General features: G+C 30.5%; 1 protein-coding gene across 3 annotated transcripts in view; it reads right to left on the reverse strand.

Annotated features, from left to right (window-relative positions):
• Window positions 1–23,221, reverse strand: part of LOC111003671 (CUGBP Elav-like family member 4) — a 398,713-nt gene that overhangs the window by 339,180 nt on the left and 36,312 nt on the right. The window contains exon 3 of one of the 3 annotated variants that reach the window (XM_045629618.1): window positions 20,910–20,992. In XM_045629618.1, coding sequence (XP_045485574.1) covers window positions 20,910–20,992 — 83 coding nt within the window. Of the gene's footprint in view, window positions 1–11,074; window positions 11,360–20,909; window positions 20,993–23,221 lie in introns of those variants that run through there. The other 2 variants (XM_022274300.2, XM_022274302.2) reach the window with 2 other exon arrangements.

Here is a 23,221-nt window from a genome sequence, read left to right on the forward strand (position 1 = left end):
AACCTATTCGCAGTTACCTTTAATAATGTTGCAGATGGCATCCTGGGTACTTTCCAACCTGCTCCATTGTTGTCCCACATAATGCCGTCCAATCTTTTTATTCCGCTTCTGATTTTGAATGTGAATGGTATTAATATATTTGGCAAATCTGTGCACGCGATTCAAGGTCTTATTACCTGGTTGGTTGGGTGATAATTGCCTAAATACCGTTGACTGAAATGCTGTAGAACGAGATAGGATTGTGTTTTCAGAACTGTTTTATTTGTTAGCATTGAATTGACCCTTTCAAATGTAATTGCAATTTGGAATGATGACGCAATTATTGTACAGAATAAAATCACTTAAGTTTTTCTGTTTAAATTATACACCATTAAATAGATGAATGGTGAACAAAGCTGGTTTTCATACATGATCATATAAATAAAGAAATTTGATAATTGAAAATAAATATTTCATACTTCAAAGCCATTCACAAAGTAAATAAGCTTTATACGGTTTGGTAGAAAATGGAAAAAAACTGAGGATCTTTTTTAATAAAATAAAAGTTAACAAGGCGAGGGTAGCGGTGGATGTATCAATCAGTTACAAAGGCCGACGCCTCAGGCGATATACGCTGTAGATAGCAAGCCACACCCGCTCACCGCGTCGTCTTCAAGTTATACGCTTATAGAGATTTTACTAAAAAAATACATATTTTTATTATTATATAATTAGATATATTTATATAATTAGATATAAGAAACCGCAAATAATACAAAATTAAATTATTTTAGTAAAACAAAATACGAATAAGATAGTCTTTACGTTTTGTTTTGATTTAAATTGAATTTTTCTTTATACATAATGTAACGTATATAAATGTAATGTAAAGTATATAAAGTAACACTCAAACGTAAAGTTATGTAAACATTAAAGAATTCTTTAATGTTTACATAATTTTACGTTTAGTTTCCTATCCAGCAAAGAATATTAAATAAATTACAAATGATAACTTTCATATCTACACTACAATCGCTTCAATTTATCACTTATCCCAGGCGTATATCTATAGCTTGCAGCCTTAATCAATACCTATTCTGTTATTTGCCGACATGACGTTTTTATTAAATAACGTCGACAAACTGGACACGAGTACTCGTATGAGGGATTATGATGGATCGTATAATATTGAAATAATAAGGCAGGCCAGATGTGTAACACAGATTTAACTCGTGCTTCATTATTAAAAACAATATGTAGAAAAACCCAAAAATACAAAACAAATTCATAAGAAATGCATTATTTATTTGATTGCTTTTAAGGCCAATACTCAATTGCAGAAATACACTAATACACAAAAAAAAACAAAATTCTGTATTTGTTTAGCAATATGTACAATATATTCAGATTGAGGCCTCCCTAGTAAGTCAGAGACCTGTAACAGGGAAGCTTCAAAGTCGTATTCAAACACATATAATTTACAATAAAAATTACAATTAAAAACAACGACGTTGCTGTAAAAATAATAAATATATGAATAAATTATATTGAATGTGTACTTTTGTATGTGCGTGGAAGATAAAAAAAAAGCAATACGCACATATAAATTTAATATCTTACACAATTCAAAATAGGAAACTAAAATATATTTATGTTTAGTATAATACATTTAGCCGTGTAGAAGTACTTTAATACATTATTTTCAGCTACGATAATGTAGTGCATTTATAAAAAAAAGTTTTTCTCAATCTAAAGTATACTTCGTAAAAAAAATCGATAAATTAGATGCCAAAATGTGTAATATCTATCTTGAAAATAATGTTACGAACATAAATTCTAATATAATCATTCTATATATTCACCTTCAAAATTTTCAATAATTAATTTAATATATGTTCTTTTTTAAATAAAAGACGATGTCAGAGTAATTTAATTTGATGCGTACCTTAGATATGTACCCATACTACCTGTTCCCATGATACCCATTAATAATAATTCTCACGTAACACCACCCCACTTTATGGCGACAAGCAATAATATTCATAAGACATTACCATAAGAATGGGGACATACCGATGCTACGACAACCTCGGTATTACTTTCTCTAGGCCTTCGCATTGTTTAAGGCGTTATTAAAAAATTATCATACAGTTCATTGCTTATTTAATTAATGTTCAAAGCTTAGAACTGGCCTAAAACTGCCAGAGTTGATTCTCGTTGACGTTACTTCAATATGATTTATTTTTCAAATAATATATTTATAAAATAATGCGTAATAAAAATATCGATGAAACCCTTTACAGTTTATTATCCAATAAAAACTCCTTTTGGTTTTTCTCATTTATTAATATTTTGATTCGGAAAATGTTTTAATATAAAAAAACAGTTTTCAGGCAATCAATAAAACTCTCGTTCACAGGTAACAAGACATGTTGACAGCTAAAGGTGGAAGATAAATGATGTTAGGTGTTGCCAGTGATAAAAAATTGGGAATTCCCGCGCATGGTGTAAACATGGCAATCACATTTCTGACATTTGTGTGCTTCCTCTAGTGTATTGGGAAAAACAAACAGTTCCTGTCATCTTTTATGTTATTTTTGTTTGCTTTGGTCGTTCGAGTTGACTTTGTTATTTTATTTTGTTTTTGTAGGCGCCTGTCAACGTGCATTAAGCTAATTGAATGATTTATTTTATACATTAATATAGAAATAGATCCAGTAACGTCATAATAAACTATTACATAAGAATTTAAGTGTATCACATATAACATAAAACAATCAAAAAAAACTTTTTATCTTAACTATATATTTTATATAATATTTAAATGTTTGTAAAGGTCACGGTTAATCATGTAGACGTGCGTTGTCAAAACTATAGATTATTAAAATCGATTTGTAGTTCTATAATGTATACATACTTCACAAGTGCTTTTAAACAAGAAACACAAACGTATAAAAAGCAAATAGCTATACCAATCCTTTCAGCCCAAAAATATCTTAAACCATTAACCCTAAATCACTGCTACACAATAATCGACCTTCGCGCAGCAACAAGAACAACTATTTTGTAAAATACTTGATAACTATTTATAGAAACAAATGCATGCGTTCGATTCTCCAACGAATGGATTATTTACGAGCGCCGGCCGGTCCGAAATAACCTCCTGTATTACACCAGTTGGAGTTATGAAAAAAATGGTTAGAAATATATCATATCAAATAATTCTAAAACACAACCCTTTTGTGTATTTCTTTGAATGTCAACATGAATGTTTATATTAATGTATATAGTAATATATACATGATATTATATCTTATAATAATTTTACTATGTAATGTAAAAACTTACTATTTTAAACTTAATTTTGTTTTAAGTTTTGTTTTCATCTGTGGGTTATGATTTTTTTACAGAAATTAATGAGTCCATTCAATGGTATTTACGTAATAAATTACAAATATTATATAATAATTTAAAAATATTAGATCTGTTGTAAGTCTATTGTTGTAAAAGTTGTAAATTTAATTGTTATATCCTTAAATTTTAAAAGCGTGTACTTTAATAAAAATAATAATTAGTCTAAGGCGGATGACCTTGAATTTTATTGTATTATTCTGATAACACATGAAACGCAATACTCAAAACCGAGAGCATATAATAGTCCTAACAAAAACGTTGCAATACAAATGTTCAGGTTTTGAGTTCAAAGTGATTTGTTACATGACGGTGACACGCGTCGCAGACAGACGCCCATACTTCATGCCTAATAGCTAATAGTTGCGAATTCATTTCTATATTTATAAGTGTTACATTATAATCGTAAACAGTCGTTAAATTCATGCAAATTCTAATTCTTAATTGTGATTTTCGTAATATTTTTGTAATTGAATCTAATTCAGTTTTGAGGCATGTTTATATCAATTTGTATGTAACTAAATCTAAATGTAATACGCAGCGTATTTTGAAGAGAAATTAATGTTAAATAATGTATTACAAGCAATGTTACTGCTGGGTCATGGTTGTTTGCAGATTGAGGCATGCCGAGCACTCTGACCTGTCTGGCATGCATCCCATATGGGTATGAGAGTTATGCAATAGGAAGTATACTTGGTCTGTGCACTCTATAGGGAGCCTCCATTAAAAACAAAGTGCCGTGGCAGAATCAGTTAAAAACTTTCTTTTTGTGGCGAAATCATTAATCAACTGTAATTAACGGTCATATGATAACTAAAAGAACCTAAAATCGTTATATAGATATCTAGTCAATTTGTTGGCATAGGTACTCATATCCCTTTGATCGCCCATATATTACAGAATCCACTATATCGAATATGATCGAAACTCAATTAGATCGAGAATGTATAGCATTCGAATATCTGTTTCTAAAATCGTTTCAATCAATCAGGTCAGCAATCGAGAGGTTTGAGACGTCTGTTTGAGTTATTTGTAGGCTTGCCTTACGCCATCACTGACTTTAGGTATATACTGATTATAATACTTTCTACAACCTAACCACAGTTTATGACATTCAGAAGGTATACTGAATAATATCTCGATTCTAAATTTTGCGCTTGGATCCTGAATTCCCTCATACACTAAAAAAGACATGATGTGAAATAAAAATAGGAGTATGTTTTGTATTAAATATACATATGAGCTGTGAAAAAAACTTCCGTGTTGACCGTATTAGTTATAATGGTTAATTATAAATTAAACAATGTAAAAACCGTTTTTGTGTTGACATGAGAAGGAAATTATATTTTTTCATGAGACACGTTTTGACAACATGATACTAACTAACGCCTAAATATCCATCATTTAATTTATAAATTCGCTATACAGAGTAAACTTAAAAAATACCAATTTGCAGTTTCCCTTTAAATTTTGTATCGTTTGTCATCATTGACTACAGATAAGAATCTAAAGTCTGAAACGCTTTTTTTTTCAAATTCAAATAAGGAATGTACGGAACGAATGAGCTTATATATTTTATATAACGTGTCTATTGTATTGTTAATCGTACCGTGTATAATATTTTAATGTATGGATCAACAATAAAAACATCAATATCATTTAATTAGTGTTACTGTCAAGTTAACTGACGATAAACATAATTCCATACAGAATAATTAAACAAACATCAATATTTATATTTCATTAATACACGGCGGGCAGATTTAAAGATTTTAATTTATATTGATAACATCTGTTTGATATCTGGCGTGGCATTTTCAATTAAATTAAGTCTTTTTGTATGCATTTAGAACACAAAGAGAACACCCGTATTTTTTTATCTTCGAATTACTCCAATAACTTTGTCTCACCTATTTTGCGTTAATGTGTAACCTGTCAAAATTAAAACTAACAATATCAAGTAACAATTGAAATATGTTCTATTCATTATTTATAAATAATATAAACATTTTTAACACAAAACATATTTACTATTAGACGTTACGGAAAGGAAAAATAATTATTATATGAATGTAAATATGACATTTTTATAAACAACTTACCGGTTTTTTTTTAATTTAAACCACAGCAACACCATCCCAATGTTCTGACCGAGTGTCCAATGTATGGATACGATAGGTTTAAAACTGCGCAAGCTATGGGCATAAAAGTAACGGAGACAAATTTAAGGGAAATAATGTTCAACGTAAAATTGAGGGGCATATTTTTGGGATTGGCTGTAGTGGTTATACAAAGGGTGGTTAAAAGAAACAGGCAGTAGTGTATTAACATCGGAGTTACCAATACGACTTATGTAAGATACTTAATGTCTCCAAAGACTACAAAGTCCGGGGAATTGTCTAGAAAATATTTAAAAAAAAAACACTATCCCAAGCATTTGTTAACAGAAAACAGCGAAATTATTACATAAAACCATTAACGCGCCAGATTTTCACTTCAATGCTCTGTTTTTTACACTATGTACTAGCTTTTTTAGTCTAATTCCATTTTGTTTTATGATATGTCTGGTTTGTCAACGGTATTCTTGGCAATGTATGATGTGGAGAGTTATTTAAAACATTTACTACGACGTGTCGTCTCTTCATTGATAATACGATATAAATCATTCCTAATGATTATTTCTAGGTAAGCTTTCGTTAGACATTGTAACGAAATATATGAGATTTTAGATCTTACCGATAACATAGTTTTTTATGGAACAGGGGGCAAATGGGCAAGAGTCTCACCTGATGTTAAGTGATACCGCCGCCCATGGACACTCTCGATGCCAGAGGGCTCGCGAGTGCGTTTCCGGTCTTTTAAGAATTTGTACGCTCTTTTCTAGTTAGATTAGTTTTGTTTAGATGCACTTCATTGCACTTCTTGTAATGAACCAATTTCAATGTATTATTAATTTTCAATGTATTATCAATATAAAAAGTGATAATATCTGCTTATATATATTTTGATACTAAAATAAATATAAAATTTAAAATGTAATTTTTTGTAAGATTAGTAAAACCAAAATAGGTATATTCCATCCATAGTCATTCCTATGCATCTTTAGTACAACTATACTTTGTATGTATTACTCATTTAAGGGGATTTTGGAATTGAAATCTTTGGTCTTTAGAAGGGTTCTTGGAATATGTTCGTATAAAAATATACATATTTTAGCCCAATATTTAGGCCAAAGTAAATTTTTGTCTGTATCCTTTTTACAAAGGACTTCACTTTTAATTAGCAGAAGAGTTAATTTCGGTTTCCGGAAAGTGTCTTTTAGAGATCCTGCAATACGAGAAGTAACAGTTTAATATTACATTTAAAGCAGGTTAGGTATGCTTTAAAATATGTACTAATTTGAACCATTACAAATAATAGCGTGCGATTCATATAGTATATATAGTACAACTTTCAACTGATATTTAAGGTCAAACCTCTAATATTAGAATGATGCCGTGATTTAAACTTTTTATGAAAAATATCGTTGTAAATTAATTATTTTAAATCCATTCAAATTATGTATTCTACACTTACGAAAACAATAAAATTGGTTTTAATCCTTGTTACATTTGTATGTAATAATTGTTACCTATAATGAAATATGTATCTTATATGTAATAACAATCTTCTTGTGTAAAATGATAATAGTAAATAGCTATTTGTTTATCTGTGGAAATTAAAGTCTTGTCTATTATATTCATTCATATACATATGTTTAATTCTATTAGGGCATAATTCATGTTAAATCTAAGGTAAGGGGAATGCGGTATATAATATCTCATTTTCAATGCTTGATTCAGCTTTTAACGGTACCATTATATTTATGTCACACTTGAGAAATGTGATCATTACCAAAATTTCATATTTGAATTTTCATAACTTGTGCGTTGAACGTATGAGGTTGTAATTTTTTTTACAATTATGCACTAATGTTTTATGTACACTCTTTATTTATTTTGCCGGAAATAGCGCTTAAATAATCAGTATTCGTATAAGATCTATGTCTTTTTCGTGATTTTTTGTTTTTTCTAATAAGTAAAAAAGACGCCTTTTACAATCAGACTTACTCACAAGTCTAGTCTAGTGGGATTTCCTTCACCTCAAATTTCTCAGTTTCCGCACTTAGACGCCTATTTCACCTATTGTGCGTTAAGTCCTGGCTAATTAAGCCTGCCTATCTCCTTCAGGAATTTCGGCACTTTGCAGGCTCCATGGGGCGACCTCATACGTGGATTACTGTTCGTTGGAGAGCCATAGCGACGTATTCCAGGACTGTGTGAGTGAGCACGAGTTAAATCACAAAGTAAGTTTACAAAATTTAAGAACTATCCACAATTACTTACATAAGAGCTACACAATAGGTGTAAGACTGAAATCTGCAGAAGGTAAAACCTTCAATATAGCGGTCTTGTCCGCCGATCTATTCAGCTCTCAATCGTATTGTCACATATGTGGGTTACCTACTTGCACTTATAGTATTTTTGTATTGCATTCCCGTTTAGCCCAGTTTAGGATTTTACGTAACTTTTCTATAACAACTAGATGATTTTAATGTTATTTTTAAATGTTTTAAACCTTATGTTTTAATACAAATATCAATATAATTTTGCCTATTCAGATTTGATTGAGAGAAGAGATAGTTGGTCTATATTTATATAATATAATTAAAATGGCCCATATTTATTAAAAATATGTCGCTAAGCGAATAAGACTGCTGATAAAATTCGAGTCTTTTTTATAAAATTCTTTGAACTCTGAGATTTTGAAAAAATATGTTTTTTTAATTATAATTTTTTTTCCCGGTAAACAGTCTTTATGGAGCAGCATAGAAAATTTTTCCATGAGTTGATATGTATGTAGCTAACGAAGTACGGAGCCAGCTACTAATTAAAATAAATCATAATTAAAATGCTTTATCTTTTCTTTAATTATTGTATTTATCTATCACTACTATCTATATATATCTATAGCCTGTTTCAAAGAAGCCTGATTAGCATAAGCTCTAGGATACGAATTGAAACTTAAGAAATCACCAGTTTATGTCAAATTTAATTTGCTCAATGACCCGTTTGAAAAATCTTTATAAAATATTACACAAAGTTCAAAATAATTAACATTCTACTATTCATATGTTGTACATACATTCAGCTTGCGGTTCGTTGTTTCCTACTTTCCTACACAAATTAATATAGGGTGGCCATAAAATGAGATTACAATTTAAAAATTATAATTTAAATTGTCTTATGTCATAAATATTAATTATAGTTTGATATAAAAGTAACCAACCCTAATTCACATTCCCTCTAGTGTAATATGCATTTAAATTTACATAAGAAACATTAATTTATGTAATATTTTTCGAGTAACTTGTAGTTTGAGACTGCTTGATATATACTTTATAAATAAAGTAACTTCGAAACGAGAAGCCTAATCACAAATAAGCGATAATAGTAATAACTTATTACCTAATAAGAGTAAACATTTTCATTAGGAAATAAGTTATTATTATTACCAAATTACTGTTTAGTAATAAAAACTAATTCCAAAATACAATAAATTTATTTTGAAATGATGTCAATATCAATGTTTGTAATGACTTTGTTATGGCGAATACAAACCATTTATTTATCAAATAAATCCATGCCAAGTTTTATATATTTTAAATGTCCAAACTTCTCTTTAAAAACCCTCACGTTATTTACGAAAATTTTGGTCACCCAACAGTGACTGTATAATCATTGTAAAGGCCTCTCGAAGGCCTGTCTAATTAGTACCACAATTAGAAGCTCCCGATCAATAACAATTAGAGGCATGACTCATAGATATGTAATGAGAATTGCATACGTGCTCCAATTATATTATATATTCAAACGCTTCTTGAAGATATCAACAATGGGACCCTTCTTTATATTGTATAGATTATGTCTTTGGGTGAAGGCATAATCAAAATACTAACTGATTTTACAGTGGCCTAATGTATACGAATACAATTATTGAAAACTGCATAAGGTTTTTAAAAATTTAATTTCATGTATTAACAAGTATTACTATTACGGGAGTCAGTCCGAAATAAGTTTAAGGAATTAAATATTTTAACTTTGGCAAGTCAATACATTTATGAGAATATTTTGTATGTGCGGAAAAATATAGATATCTTTAAAAAGAATAGTAGCTTCCATAATTATAGTACTCGTAATAAAGACAAAATTAGCGCACCAACCACAAGGCTGCATAAAACGAGTAATTCTTTCCAATGCAATTGCATACGTTTTTTCAACAAAATCCCTAGTGAGATACAAATATTGTCAATAAATAAATTTAAATCGTACACTAAAGTAAAACTGCTTGCTAAGGCCTATTATAATATAAATGAATACTTAAACGATCATAGTGCTTGGATATGAATTGCTTCAGTATAAATAGGTAACGCGACAGAATCTCTCGGCTGCATTTTCAGACTATGGGGCGATCGTCGACATCTACGACTTTTTTTAAATGTAAAGTGGGAACAAACCGTGATTCATGTGGTATCAAATTATTTCAGTATAATTAGTATTATTACTATTTTCTTGTGCAGCCAAGTGCACATTTCAAGGATCGTCATGCTCACTCAAATGTCATTGCTTGTGGCGGCGTCCATGCGTCGGGTTGTCTCTCTCCCTAAAATATGGCGAGGGGGCCAATGGCTGGCCATGCGTCATACTCGTGAACGGGTGCTACTTGTGGTGACTGGTCGTACTTGAATTCGTGTTTGCGGTGATATTAGTTGTTTATACTACGTCTTTGCGTGTTGTTCTCACGAGTACGTAAGTGCGTGCTCCTATTTCACCATGCATCCTGCTGATAGAGGACAAATCTTTGTTTTTAATTTTTTTATTTTTATTCTTTATTACTCAATATGTGATATGGAACATGGTGTAGTGGTTGCAGCTTCTTACAAGCATTGTGTAAAAAAAAAACTTGGCGATTAAAAAGAGTGGCGGAGAGTTTATTGCCAGTTCTTCTCTTCCGTTCTACGCCCTTGATTTGAGAACTGGCAGTAAATGTAAAATTAAATTCATTTAATATTTCTTTTTTTGACGTTCATAAGTGTACATTGTTACCTACATGAATAAATAAATTTTGAATTTGAATTTGAATTTACTTAATTTTTAAATAGCATTATTTATTGTTATTCAGCCCGATTAAGCAAAATTTATAATGTTACTATTTTATGTTACAATTTATACTTGTATACTCGTAGAATTAAATATTATGATGTAGTTGATATTATGCCGAATTCCGATGAAACTAATCAAACAGATAATATTATACCAAACCATTTACTTTGCTTTTACTGGAATGATAGATAATAATTATATAACAATCAATTGTACGTCTTCGTGGCCAGCTAAGTTTTATTTAGGACCTCGTTTTACAAACAATACTAGTTTCAAGTTTCCAATGGTTGATTAGCATTAAAATTCTAAAACTTACACAAAAATATTTTTACCCTCAACCTCATTGGGAGGTTGCCGGATTTCATACAAATATAGTTAATACATAAAAATAAAACTATGATTTATTTTTTAATAGTTGAAGCAATGGTGTTTCTCAGATTTGGCTATACAGGCAAAATATCCATGTGAAATCTAAAACTTACCAATTCATCATAGTAGTTTGCTATTTGAGAATAGATCAACGAATCGTAATCCATCCTGTTTTTACGTAAAACACTATTTTTGAACACTGCGTGAGGTCACTTGGGTATTTGAAACACTTGAACACTTAGCTTTTACACTTTTCCGAAGCTGAAGTGACAGTTACAAATTTACACAATTCGTAGGTGATTTGCGCGGCTTTTTGGTTTTCCCGATTTTCCGATGTTTCCCAGGAATTATCGATAAATTTCACGTTCGTCGAAGTAAAACGCATTGGCCGAGTAACGTCTGACGTACACTACCGTCTGTAAAGCTAAAATAAGACGAAATTTTAAACACAAATCTTTAGTACGCGGTGAATCTATATAGAGATGTTATTATCGCACGTGCTATAGTGGGAATGAACTGGAGTGTTTATGGAATGCTATATCCTATGAATCAGTTATTCATTTATGAAATTAGGTATAGTTTATTAGAATGTCAATATTAAATGTATGACATTATTTTACTTACTACCTGTTGAGGATTGAAATAAAACATTTTTCATTTGTATTAAGTGTTAAATGTTTACTTTATTCGCAGGTTTCTTTTTTTCGAATTATATGAATAACAATATTGAAGTAAAAGCGTGGTGCGTACTTAAACAATATTTAATATAAATATTCAAACAAAAAATATTATTAAAAATAATTGAAAGTGCAAATGTATAATATGTAAATTATTACTTTTATAACTTTTAAGTGGTTAATAACTACTTTCAGTAGTATTAGTGTTCAATTATAATTAGCCGTTGTAACAACTCTATTTATATTTTACACCCGCACTAGAGGAAGCGAGTTATAGCGTATGTTCGACTGTGAGTTACTCCAAACATTTTATGTTAGTTTGTTTTATAATTTCTGGAAAACTTCTCTTATTAACATTGTAGAGAACATTGAACTGTATTTTTGAGAATTATTGTATTTGAAACAAGTGAATATTTTACTGTAAAACAGTCTCAAGATGAAATTATTTTACCGTTATTTAGAAAATTAGACAACTAACGTATTTGATAGCCCAAATACTTTTTGTGTTTGCATCATTTATAGAAATTGAACCCTAGGCATCCACGGTAAAATAAAGATCGTCTGTAGTTTACGGAACAATGATTTTTCAGTACAGTGGAAGACTAATAAGAAGAAAAATAGCACTAAGTTTTATTGTGGGTGGTCCTATAATAAATTAAAGAAAGTATTAAGATATCCAGGAGCTTTACTATGTATATACATATATATCCAAAATGTCTAACACGTGTCTCAAAATGCACATCTGTAAAAATAACTCTAATAATACTCGTAATGCCGCTGTTAAAATATTTTTGATCAAACTAAATTAACTTTCAAGAGAGTCCTAATCTTCTGTCTTATTACGAACTTTTGAAAAGTATAATCACGTTGAAGAGTACATTAGTCTTAATTTTAGGGCTGTCACAAAGTTTCATCTGATGCGGCGCCGGTTGACACGAACAATTTGTGAGTATTTTCAAGAATAATGTTTTGAATATTTTTACAGAAATAACTCTTTGATATTCTCCTCGTGGAAAATAAAAAAAAAGTATTATCAAAAATGTATTTTATACTATAAAATGTTGTCATAGACTAGAGATTGGGCTTGATGGAGATGTCTTTATATATTTTTCTAGTACTTTAAGGATTTCTCGATTTCTTTCTCATTTTCTTATCAAACTGTTTGCTATTCCCTTTCCAAAGAACAGTCCTTGGATTATCCCTGCTATTCCCGGGGTGTGTAAGTTGACTAACAAATTTTTATATGAAATTGATTCTCTTACTCAGTTTCCCTGAACAACCTTTTCCGGAATTTTTCAATAACTTATCATCTATATCTCTCGCTATTTAGATAACATATGTACTTTTTGTAAGAATTCTATAAGTAATAGTTATTACGTATAGTGTGTTTAACAGATTATATACAGGTTTAAATTGTTATTTTTGTGTGTTCCGAGATGTTAGCTGTTATTGCAATCCTAATAAAAATAAATAAATAAAAATATATACGTATTTTACAAAAAATGTATTGGTATAAATTTTATACAATATTTGTTTTATAAGTTCTTAAACAATATGTGTTTAAAACACACAAGAAAATTGGATATACATGAAAACTAATTTACAACATAAAAAAAGCAAGCAAGTGGCATATAGGCAAAACGGAAAAAATTTCAAAAACTTATGACAATTAGAATTAAAAAATTCGGGATTTTATCAGTTAAAGAAGTTTTATTGTCACGTTTGTAAGAAAGTTTGTTAAATATATACATACTTATATATTGAAATAAAATGTTTAAATATATATTATAAATGTTTTTAGATAATTACCCGACTATGTCGTCGTCGGAGGTACTAAATAGCTTAAAACACTACTACCTAACCATATATTAAATGCTTTATTAATTTGCTAAGGAACTTTATTACAAATAACAATATAAAATACAAAACAAAGAATCCAAGACATTATATTGCATTTCTCTATATATTTCTATTCAATAAAATATTCAATTACACTGCAGACGGCTGCAAATAAAACGGGCGGCGAATAAAGACATCTGAAGAAATCCTATTATACGAAACAAAGTGCGGCGCTACAAGCACTTGTCCCATTCGCTATGTGCGACACGTCATGTGCATTTGATAAATGCGATATAACATTTTATAAATAAATTTATTTAGATTTTTCTCTTGCTCGTGCTACTCTAATACAGTTGTACGGCGTATCGTAACCACCGACTTATGTTTCTTCGTTCGTTTCAGTGAATTCTTTTGTACCTTCTTGTTTCATACACGTTATTGAGTCTAGTAGACACGTCACTCGCGAGCGTTAATTTCAAATGTAAGTCTTTCAATACCCCACTTCAAAATTGTACGATGAAAAAAGACTGTTAGAAGTTTTAGAATACACAAGTTAATAGCGATATACTTTTTTTGGAAACAAACGCCGACCACACTACATCGAAAAACGCAAACCTATATATTTATAACCAATACCAAAACCAATAATCCCATAAAACGCAATACACTTTTTCTCCTTCAAACGCCCTTTCATCTTCAACCACTTTCTTACAAACAACATTTTCCTTAAAACTTTACAATCTTCATAATTAACAATCAAAGTGTGTTAGAGCTGCTTCTGAGATCTAATATATAAATACACACTTTACTCATTCACTCACTCACACATTTGCACCCACAGACTTGCTCATGCTCTCAGGCGTGTTGATAACGATTGAAAAAAGATAAATAAATTAAGGTTAAATAATGTAATTATTTTAAGAAATTAAAAATTAAGTTTGTTTATGGAAGAGCTGGCAACCCTGTCACAGGTATTTTTTACTTAAAAGGGTTTCCAAATCTTACACCTAGGAATGAAAATGTACCTACTCAAATGAATAAACACTTTTTTTTCTTTTTTTTATTATAAAGTCTTCTAAACCTGTCCTATGCTGAAACCGAATTATTCTTCTTGTGCTACCTATGCTTAAAGCTTATAATATATGCCGTCAAATGGAAGACATTAGCTGCCCATCACTGGGGAATCCTAGCGTGGGGCTAGGACATTTTCTATTTTAACCATACAAACTTTTCATCATGTAAAATACAGTGTTTCTTATTTTTCTTTAATTGCGTACATTTTCATTTATCTCCACCAAAATTTGAACAGCTCAGGATTAATTATTTTAACACACGGCTGAAGTTTCTCACCTGTAAGCGATTGCTTCAATTCAATACATTAAAGATATCGACGAATTTTATTTCTAAAATTTCCCAAAAACTAGCAAATTAGATTGCCATGATTAAAAATAACAGTAATATTAAAATATGATTACCATTAATGGACTAAATAATTAACCATAATGAATTAATTGCTTGCTTGCGTGCTGAAAAGCTATTGTGCAGATATTACGTATGAAAGTCTCTATTACCGAGTCAGATGTAACGCATCGTTATCTCCATACGCGTTACACGAACCGAGACACAGCTAGTTAGTTATAAAATGAGCTAAGCTCAGCCACATAGCTACGATTTATAGCAATACCATTGTGGCTTGTAATGCACGCATCGCACAGGGGTGGCATTGAGCTGCAACTAACGAGAAAATAATTTCTTCCATTGAATACACCTTTTGTTTTACCTTACGCACTGTTTATACAATTTACGCCCGAAACCCATTTTGCTATATGTAAACACAAATATTACAGAATACTAGCGGATCCGACAGACGTTGTCCTGTCTACACGTCTTTAATTTCAAAATTTCAATTTTTAATAAGCTTTTTAATAATATGATCCAGCACATGGTCACACACGATATAACACAATTATAACAAAACTTTTTTAAATTTCGGGACAGACTAAAATTAAAATTCGAATATTATTTAAAATTTGACACTGCGATGGTAGCGCCGTCTGTCGGATCCAATGTAAAACATTCCAAAATCAACAACAACTAATAAATTGAAAATTAATTAAAAAAACATTGTCCAGCGGACAAAATTATAAAATGAATCTAAACCATTCCCAGATCCCCTTGAACACACACAAAAAATTTCGTCTAAATCGGTCCAGTCGTTTAGGAGGAGTTCAGTCACATACACACGCACACAAGAAATATATATATTAAGATTAATATGAATTAATTAAAAAAAACTTACGTTTTACTCAGGATCGGCTTATGATCCTAGATCACAGTTCCCGTACGCTTTAGTCAAATGACATGAAGAGTGCTTTTTTTTCTTTTATTATGAATTAATGCCTTGCAGAAATCTGTTTATTTAATTTTAAAAGAATATGATTTACTTGCAATTAATATGTGTGTGCAGAACAACAGTCTGCCGCGGCGATTAGTGTTTAATATGACTTTAATTATTATAGTTTGTGTGTTTGTTTCTATGTAAGAGATGAGCTTTTTTACCAGTTAAGGCATGAAATTTATCTTAATTTCGCGACAAGGATATCTCCACACCGTTTTCTGTTCCCATGCACGCACGACCTGTTGCGATGGTGTACTGGAGCCTTTCCAGTGTTTAAGTGAATTATACTCAAATAAAATTTAGTTATCATGTATGTTTTTCAATGTTCTACTCGCTCTTGCCAAATTCACTTAAGTGGAAAACACGGGTTGCAAGTTTTAGTGTTATTCCATGATATAATATTAGCAAAAGAAAAATATATATACAGCAAACAGGATCTATACATTTCTTTGTAAAATAATTCGAATATTTGTTGCTTGTATGTATGTATGTATGTGGGGGACTCCGTTTCCGCAATTAGACTCTTAATTGGTCCGTTGTGCGTGAAGTCCTGGCTAACTAAGCCAGCCTAACTCCTTCCAAAAGCACAAAAGCTTCCTGGGCACTTCACAGGCTTCTCGGAGCGACCTCATTGTTCCGAGGATTTCTTTACGTTGTTTAGCCACAGCCTCGCATTCCAGGACTACGTGGGTGACTGTTTCCTCTGCGCTGAGACAGCCTCTGCACATGGGGCTATCTGTCACGCCTAGGAATTTGTAGCTTTAATATGAACTAAATATTTTTTCAAAGACATTATATAGGTTTCTATATAAATGGATTATAGATAAAATTATATCTGACAAACAAAAAAAAAAATAACATTCTGTAATAAAATTAAAGGAATATATAATATATTGACGGCATATTATATACGTTCAAACTCTTTTATTATATATACGTTGACATGTATACGTTCAGTATTATATCAGTCAATACTTAATTGATCCATTAATATCCATACGTTAATCACTCCAAAAAGCCAATAATAAAGCTGAATATTCCAAGTTACACATAATATTTTAAAGATTAAAAATAACGCTTAAAATCCAAAATGAAAGCAATTTACGAGAAAAGAATTTCAACACGTGCAATGTTGGCTCCAGCTTAATCCGGGGCTTAAGCGAAATTACAACACTATGTTGAGAGCTTGGGTTTGCCTGCAATTACGGCGATTCTTCATTTTTGGATATATCTATATATATTAAAAACATGCAAATTAAATATATTTTAAATGATGATTATTTACAGTTTAGGTCAAGATATATATCATTAAAAATAAATTAACTTACATTAAAATCGATAATTTTATAAATTGATTTATATATATAAATATTATTGTATTTCCAGTTAGTAGTAGTTTAGGTAAAATATTTATGAAAATATTATTATGTATACGTATACAAAATAGTGATAAGTTTACTAGAATAGAACGGACAATGTTAATACTCGGAGCAAACGCAGGCTACAATTTCCTCGTACTAGACTATCTAAAGTTAGTAAAACTTTTTTGGGAAAAGGGATACTCTTCTTTAATAAAATCCCACAGGCTCTTTTATCTCCGCTTTTTAATAAATTTAAGAAAAGCTTACTATCAATTTGCTATATTTGTTTTAAAATAAGTGTTATTTGATGATTTGCTTTTTTAAAAGAGTACCGAGAGTTTCGTTGGCTTTTTCCTCGACCTACACCCTCCGTCTTCTTTGCCGATGAGTATGGATGCCAGCAGGTTCAAATTTAATGACGTGGAAAAAGTGATACCTGTCTATCTTATGTTATCTAATAAACGTAGTTAATTTTTTTATGTTAGTAAGTGTTTGTCTGCTTGGCCAGACCAAACTGCGTTTTGTTTAATGCAAAGCGGGTGAACTCTAGCAACACAGTTTGTGTTCACATCTTAAACTATAAACTGCTGTATTAATTCTCCCGACTTATATAAAACAGAATTCACGATCGGTACAGAGAATTTTAATTAAATTTTTCTCGACCGTAATCTTTTCTTTAAGTCATAATCTGAGCACACTGAATATAAATTGTGTCATTTCGCAAAACCCTAATGGAAAAGCCGATTAAATAATTCAGCTGAAAGAAACTTTGAGCCTATAACCGCATACATACGTAATAAGGTTACCATTGGTCTGAACGCATATGAAGGAAAAAAAGACGCTACATGTATCATGTATTGCTTGGCAAAGATCCATGGGTATTTCCTGTCATCAGATGGCAACCCTTTTTAGACTTGTACTGAATTTTTCCTTAACCAATATGACTTAGGGTCCTCCAAGAAAAGAGCGTACCAAGTCTTAAAACGCCGCACCGACAACGCACTTGCGAGCCTTCTAGCAGTTTGTGTTCTATAGATAAGCGTATCAGGCGAATCCTGGTAAACATTTATACAAACCACAGAGGTTTTCTAATGTAACTTATTTTAATATTATATTTATTTATAAAATAAATAATAAAAAAAAAACAAAAATATTTATAAACTAGTTCTTATAAATTTTTCTTAATAAATTACAATTAGAAACAAATTTTATAGGATTTCGAAAACATAATTACTTACATTTAAGATACAGGCTAGGCCTAGTTTAACTAGTGATCATAGAAATATATTATGTATAAGATTAACCACAAAGAATATTGTATTTAGAATGTAATGTTTGTTTTGAGTCAAATAAAGTATTTTTTTTATACTGCTACAAAGACGAGAAAAAAGAAGGAAACATTATAAACACACAATAGATTCAATTTCCCAATCGATATTTTGTTTTAAAAATACAGCGCATCGTAATTCGTCTATGTATTAACATAAGGGTAAAGTTTACCTGCCGAATTTAGCATTCACAACCCTTCCGAGGCCGTCATGTTGATGTATGGTAATGTTAAAACGTGAGTGGGGGTCGAATTAGCCCCAGCTGATCCTTCAAGCTATTTATAAGGGTCGTTTTTATAAAACCTTTCTGCAATATTTGATTGTTAACGCAAATGATGTCTTGAAAAATCGAAATATTTACGAAGATGTTCTTTATAGTTAAACACAAAGGTATAATATTAATTTAGGTTTTTTTGTCAACTTATTATTTTTTTTTATTCATGCATTGTCACACTATCAGTTTTCAAATCAAGGTTGTAGGTCGGATGAAAAACCAAATAATAGACAATAGAAAGAAAAAATTTCTTTTAACGAAAAATTGATTCCTTTTGAGGATCGGAATATTTAAATTTTGGCGTTTAATGCAATATTTTGGCGAAAATTAAGAAATTTTTGAAAGTTTATCCTCAACACGATAAAAGTGATAGAAGATGTATGTAGTTAATTCAAGTAATTATGTTTAGAAAAATCTCTTGAAAAGTCAACAATCACAAAAGTATACGGTTTTCATTTGCAAAAAGTAAAAATTAATATCAAATATGTATACTGAATAGTTACAATGATATTGTCATTATCTGGGCATCGTTTTATGTAAAATAAAATTAGCCCCGCACGCACGAAGAATATAAAGTAGTGGATAATTTTATACCGACATTAAATTTTGTTAGGCGCAATCGCTTTATTCGCGCCGGCATGTACCCTAGCTGAATTTGATACAAAAATGCTAATTTAATTTTAAGGGCTCTTGTAAACTTAAGTATTGCATGTTTTTATGAATCATCAATTGAAAAACTTCAATATCACTTAAGATCGATTTTTTTATAATAACTGTAATAATAATAATAAAGTTTATTTGCGTCTTTGTGAGGGGATGGTGCCTATAATACATACTTGGAGCCGTGGTCAAAGGTCGAACCGGACTTCCATAGCAAAAGAAAAATATACAAGAAGACTATATACTAAAACTAAAATAAAGTAACAAATAAAATAAAACATGCAAATAAGAGTAAAGTATGAGTTACTTGGTGTGTGAGTAATGTGTAACAGTGTGCATAATTTTGAAAGAATTAAAATTTTGTTTTAGAAATTTATAAACAGCTCTGTTTTTCACTTATAATATTTTAGGAAGATTTATACTAAACTTAGATTGATATTAAATATGGTAATTGAAACATGGTCCAATCATCAACGTTACATTATTTTAGATATTTACGTTGTATACAAGGAACCCGAACCTTTATTCGGGTCTCAACTACTTATGTGTAATACAGACTCGAATATGACAAAAAACTCATAATATCAGTGGGATTAAAAATGCAACGAAACAAATGAACATTAACAACGAAAATAAAGTGATCTTAATAAATTCCCATAAGCTCGCGACCGTAAATTAACCAGGTGCAGCAAACAATTGGTCCGCAAAAATGATAAATACGTAAGGCAGGTGCAACGGCACTGTTTGCTCGGTAATCGAGCGTTTTATTTATCGACGAATGTATTTATTTTTTAAACGACGTTTTATATGAACGATTGTTGTTTTATGCTTTTTTATAGTTTCAATGTTTTTGTGTAGGTAACCGAATTTAATATGTGTTTGTTTTCAACCAAAATTTCTATTCAGGACTTTTTTATCCAGTATACATTCATAAAATTGAAAGCAAGCAATTCACCTTTACAAGTTTTAAAATAAACGTTTTCTGGCACTACAGCAAGAAACTACCGCGGATTTACTCAAAATATTACGTACTATATATAATAAAGATACATATTTATAATAAATGGAGGTAGAGATAAAGTTTTTTTGTTAGATAATAATGAATATTATGTAAAAAACTTGTTTAGATGTAACACGCGCACATTACAACTTGGTTAGCAAAGCGCCACTCACGCGAGCAATACAAATTAACGAAATTTTTATTGAGGTAGACCTATTTGTTTGTACACTGGCTGAGTTGTCAAGAGTTGCTTGCTATATTGTTAGTTATAAGATTTCGGCATATAAGTATATTTTTAAATGTTCTTTATGTAGGATAATTGGTGTGGGTATTATTTAGGCGTTCTATCGAGTTAGTAGTAACTGTTAACGTATAATATTGTAGTGGAATAAATAAATAAATAAAACTTACCCCTGGTAGCGTTCTTTTCTCATGGAGGGCTGATTGTGCGCTCGAAGCGCTTTCCGGGTTGAAATATGTAAGGAAAGCGCACCCTGTTAACAAAATTAATAAATTTAAATAAATATAGCTTCTTATATTATTAAAATACACATAAACTTCCATATTATGTTGTATAAAAAGTTTTTACACGAAATAGACGCAGTTAGTTTATTTGACTCTCAACAATATGGCCGTACATTCAAACGCCTTATTCTCTCTTACTCTCTTTTCTTATTATAACCCATTTTTCCTATCTGTATGGGCAGGTGAAAATGTAATTTTGTGGTGAAATAACATAGCAAAGAAATCGGCTTCGATTTATAGCTCTGACACAGTGCTCAGTACTCCTTAATAATTTCATAAATCTATTCAATTTTGATATATAAAAGTAATAGTTAGACCTTAAAGTCAATATTACAAGCCAAACCTTTAAACAAACCAAACAACTATAAACCCCCAAGTAATAACACCTAGTTTGGTCTTCATAGCGTAAAAATTATATCGATTTTAGACAACGTTTTTAACAAGTGCAAGTCACGTTAAAAAGTTTAGTGCAACTCGCATTCAAGTCATGTTCGATGAAATATTGCACCAAAGACCGGAAACACACACGCGAAGGGAAATAGAAACATCTCTTAAATCGCTTAACTTTCCTGTGATTTAGGTTCTAGAATAGGAAACCACTTTTTATAAAGTTCAGTAAAGTCTGAATAAGCTTATCATAAAATCTAACTTACAGTTATATTGTTCTAATCTTATCTACGTATATAATATATAAATGAATAAAATATAAAACTAAACTTCATTTCCTAAACAATATTTTGTAATGATTTAAACAGAAATACAAACATTTTGTTTTACTACATATCAAAATTTTAAGTTACAATGTTACATATAGTGAGAACACCCTTCAAATGCTTCATCTAAGGAATCTCATATTTTTCCTTACACCACAGTTTTACAAAGTCCTCTTACTATCATCGCATATAATATCCTCGTCTTGTGCGCAAATAAGTTAGGCCATTATGTACGTACAAAAGTATATTTTTACGCAATCTACTCAATTCCCTTAATTTCACAATTTGGCTTCGGGAGAGATTCTTCAGAATGTAAAAAGTTTATGCTATATATGTAACATACGAAATAATGTTATGACACTGTCTACCTGTGTACGTGTGATTGACCAACTCCCAGCACGTACTAAACGCAATTCCATTCATGCACTAAACCAATAGTGATGTAGCAATTAGCTCGCATTCCTCGGGGACAGGTATTTAGTGAACACGCCATTAGTATATTATTAGCTCCACAGATTCTAACGCTGGTGACGCGACTAATCGATGCGGAAATATTTCCAAGTTGAACTATTAAGTTAATACAGGACAATAGGAAAATTGACAGTTTAAAATTATAGCCATCTACGGATAGGCTTTGTTAAAAAACTTATTTTTAAATATTTTTATTAAAATCTAGATTCCAATGGGGCATTACTTTCGTATGAATCATTAAAGTTTGTTTTGGATGCTTTGAAATTTACTATTAAATAGTACACAAGAACACAGTCTCTTCTCTCTCTTGCCTCTTTAATAGTTACTGTAAGTACTATTATAGGACAATTTCTTATATTATATATTCTTTTTAGTAAATTATATTTGTTTCAAATTACTTATTTAGTGTAGTACCTAATGTGAAATAATGTTTTTGTGCAAAGACAATTTATACAAGAAAATAGTCTCGCATAACTTCGATGTCATTTCCGTTTCTTTATTCTTCTACTTCCGGGATAGAATATTAAAAAATCCTTATTGTATTTCGTTTTATGAAACAAATTTAAATTTTTTACTAACGTGAAAACTGATTCGACAGAAAAACTGTAATTAAACTCTAATTCGATGACCCATATAAGTGCAATAACATTTCGTAACAAAGGCGGATTTGCATCGCGAGCCAGCAATTAGAGTTGCTTTTATTTCCGGTCGCTATCTGATCCTGTCTGCCGCACCGTGCACGGTAGCCACTCGAATACGAATCGCTTGTTGTGTCGAAAACCAGGAAAAAAATATAATTTGATTTGAAAATAAATTTCTTTATATTCTGTACCGGAAGCTTCTGTTTCATTCCCTTTATTTAATTACATTACAGAAGAAACGTCAACAAATTGCTACAGTTTCTATCTTTGGTGAAAATACACACAAAAAAGTTTTAATGTTATTTATTAATGTTTCGTCACAGTTGGGCAGTTTAATTAGTTTTTTGTTAATTAATTTAACATTTCTTGTACT

The sequence above is a fragment of the Pieris rapae genome, chromosome 9 (genome assembly GCF_905147795.1).
Source record: "Pieris rapae chromosome 9, ilPieRapa1.1, whole genome shotgun sequence".
NCBI classification, from domain to species: Eukaryota; Metazoa; Arthropoda; class Insecta; order Lepidoptera; family Pieridae; genus Pieris; species Pieris rapae.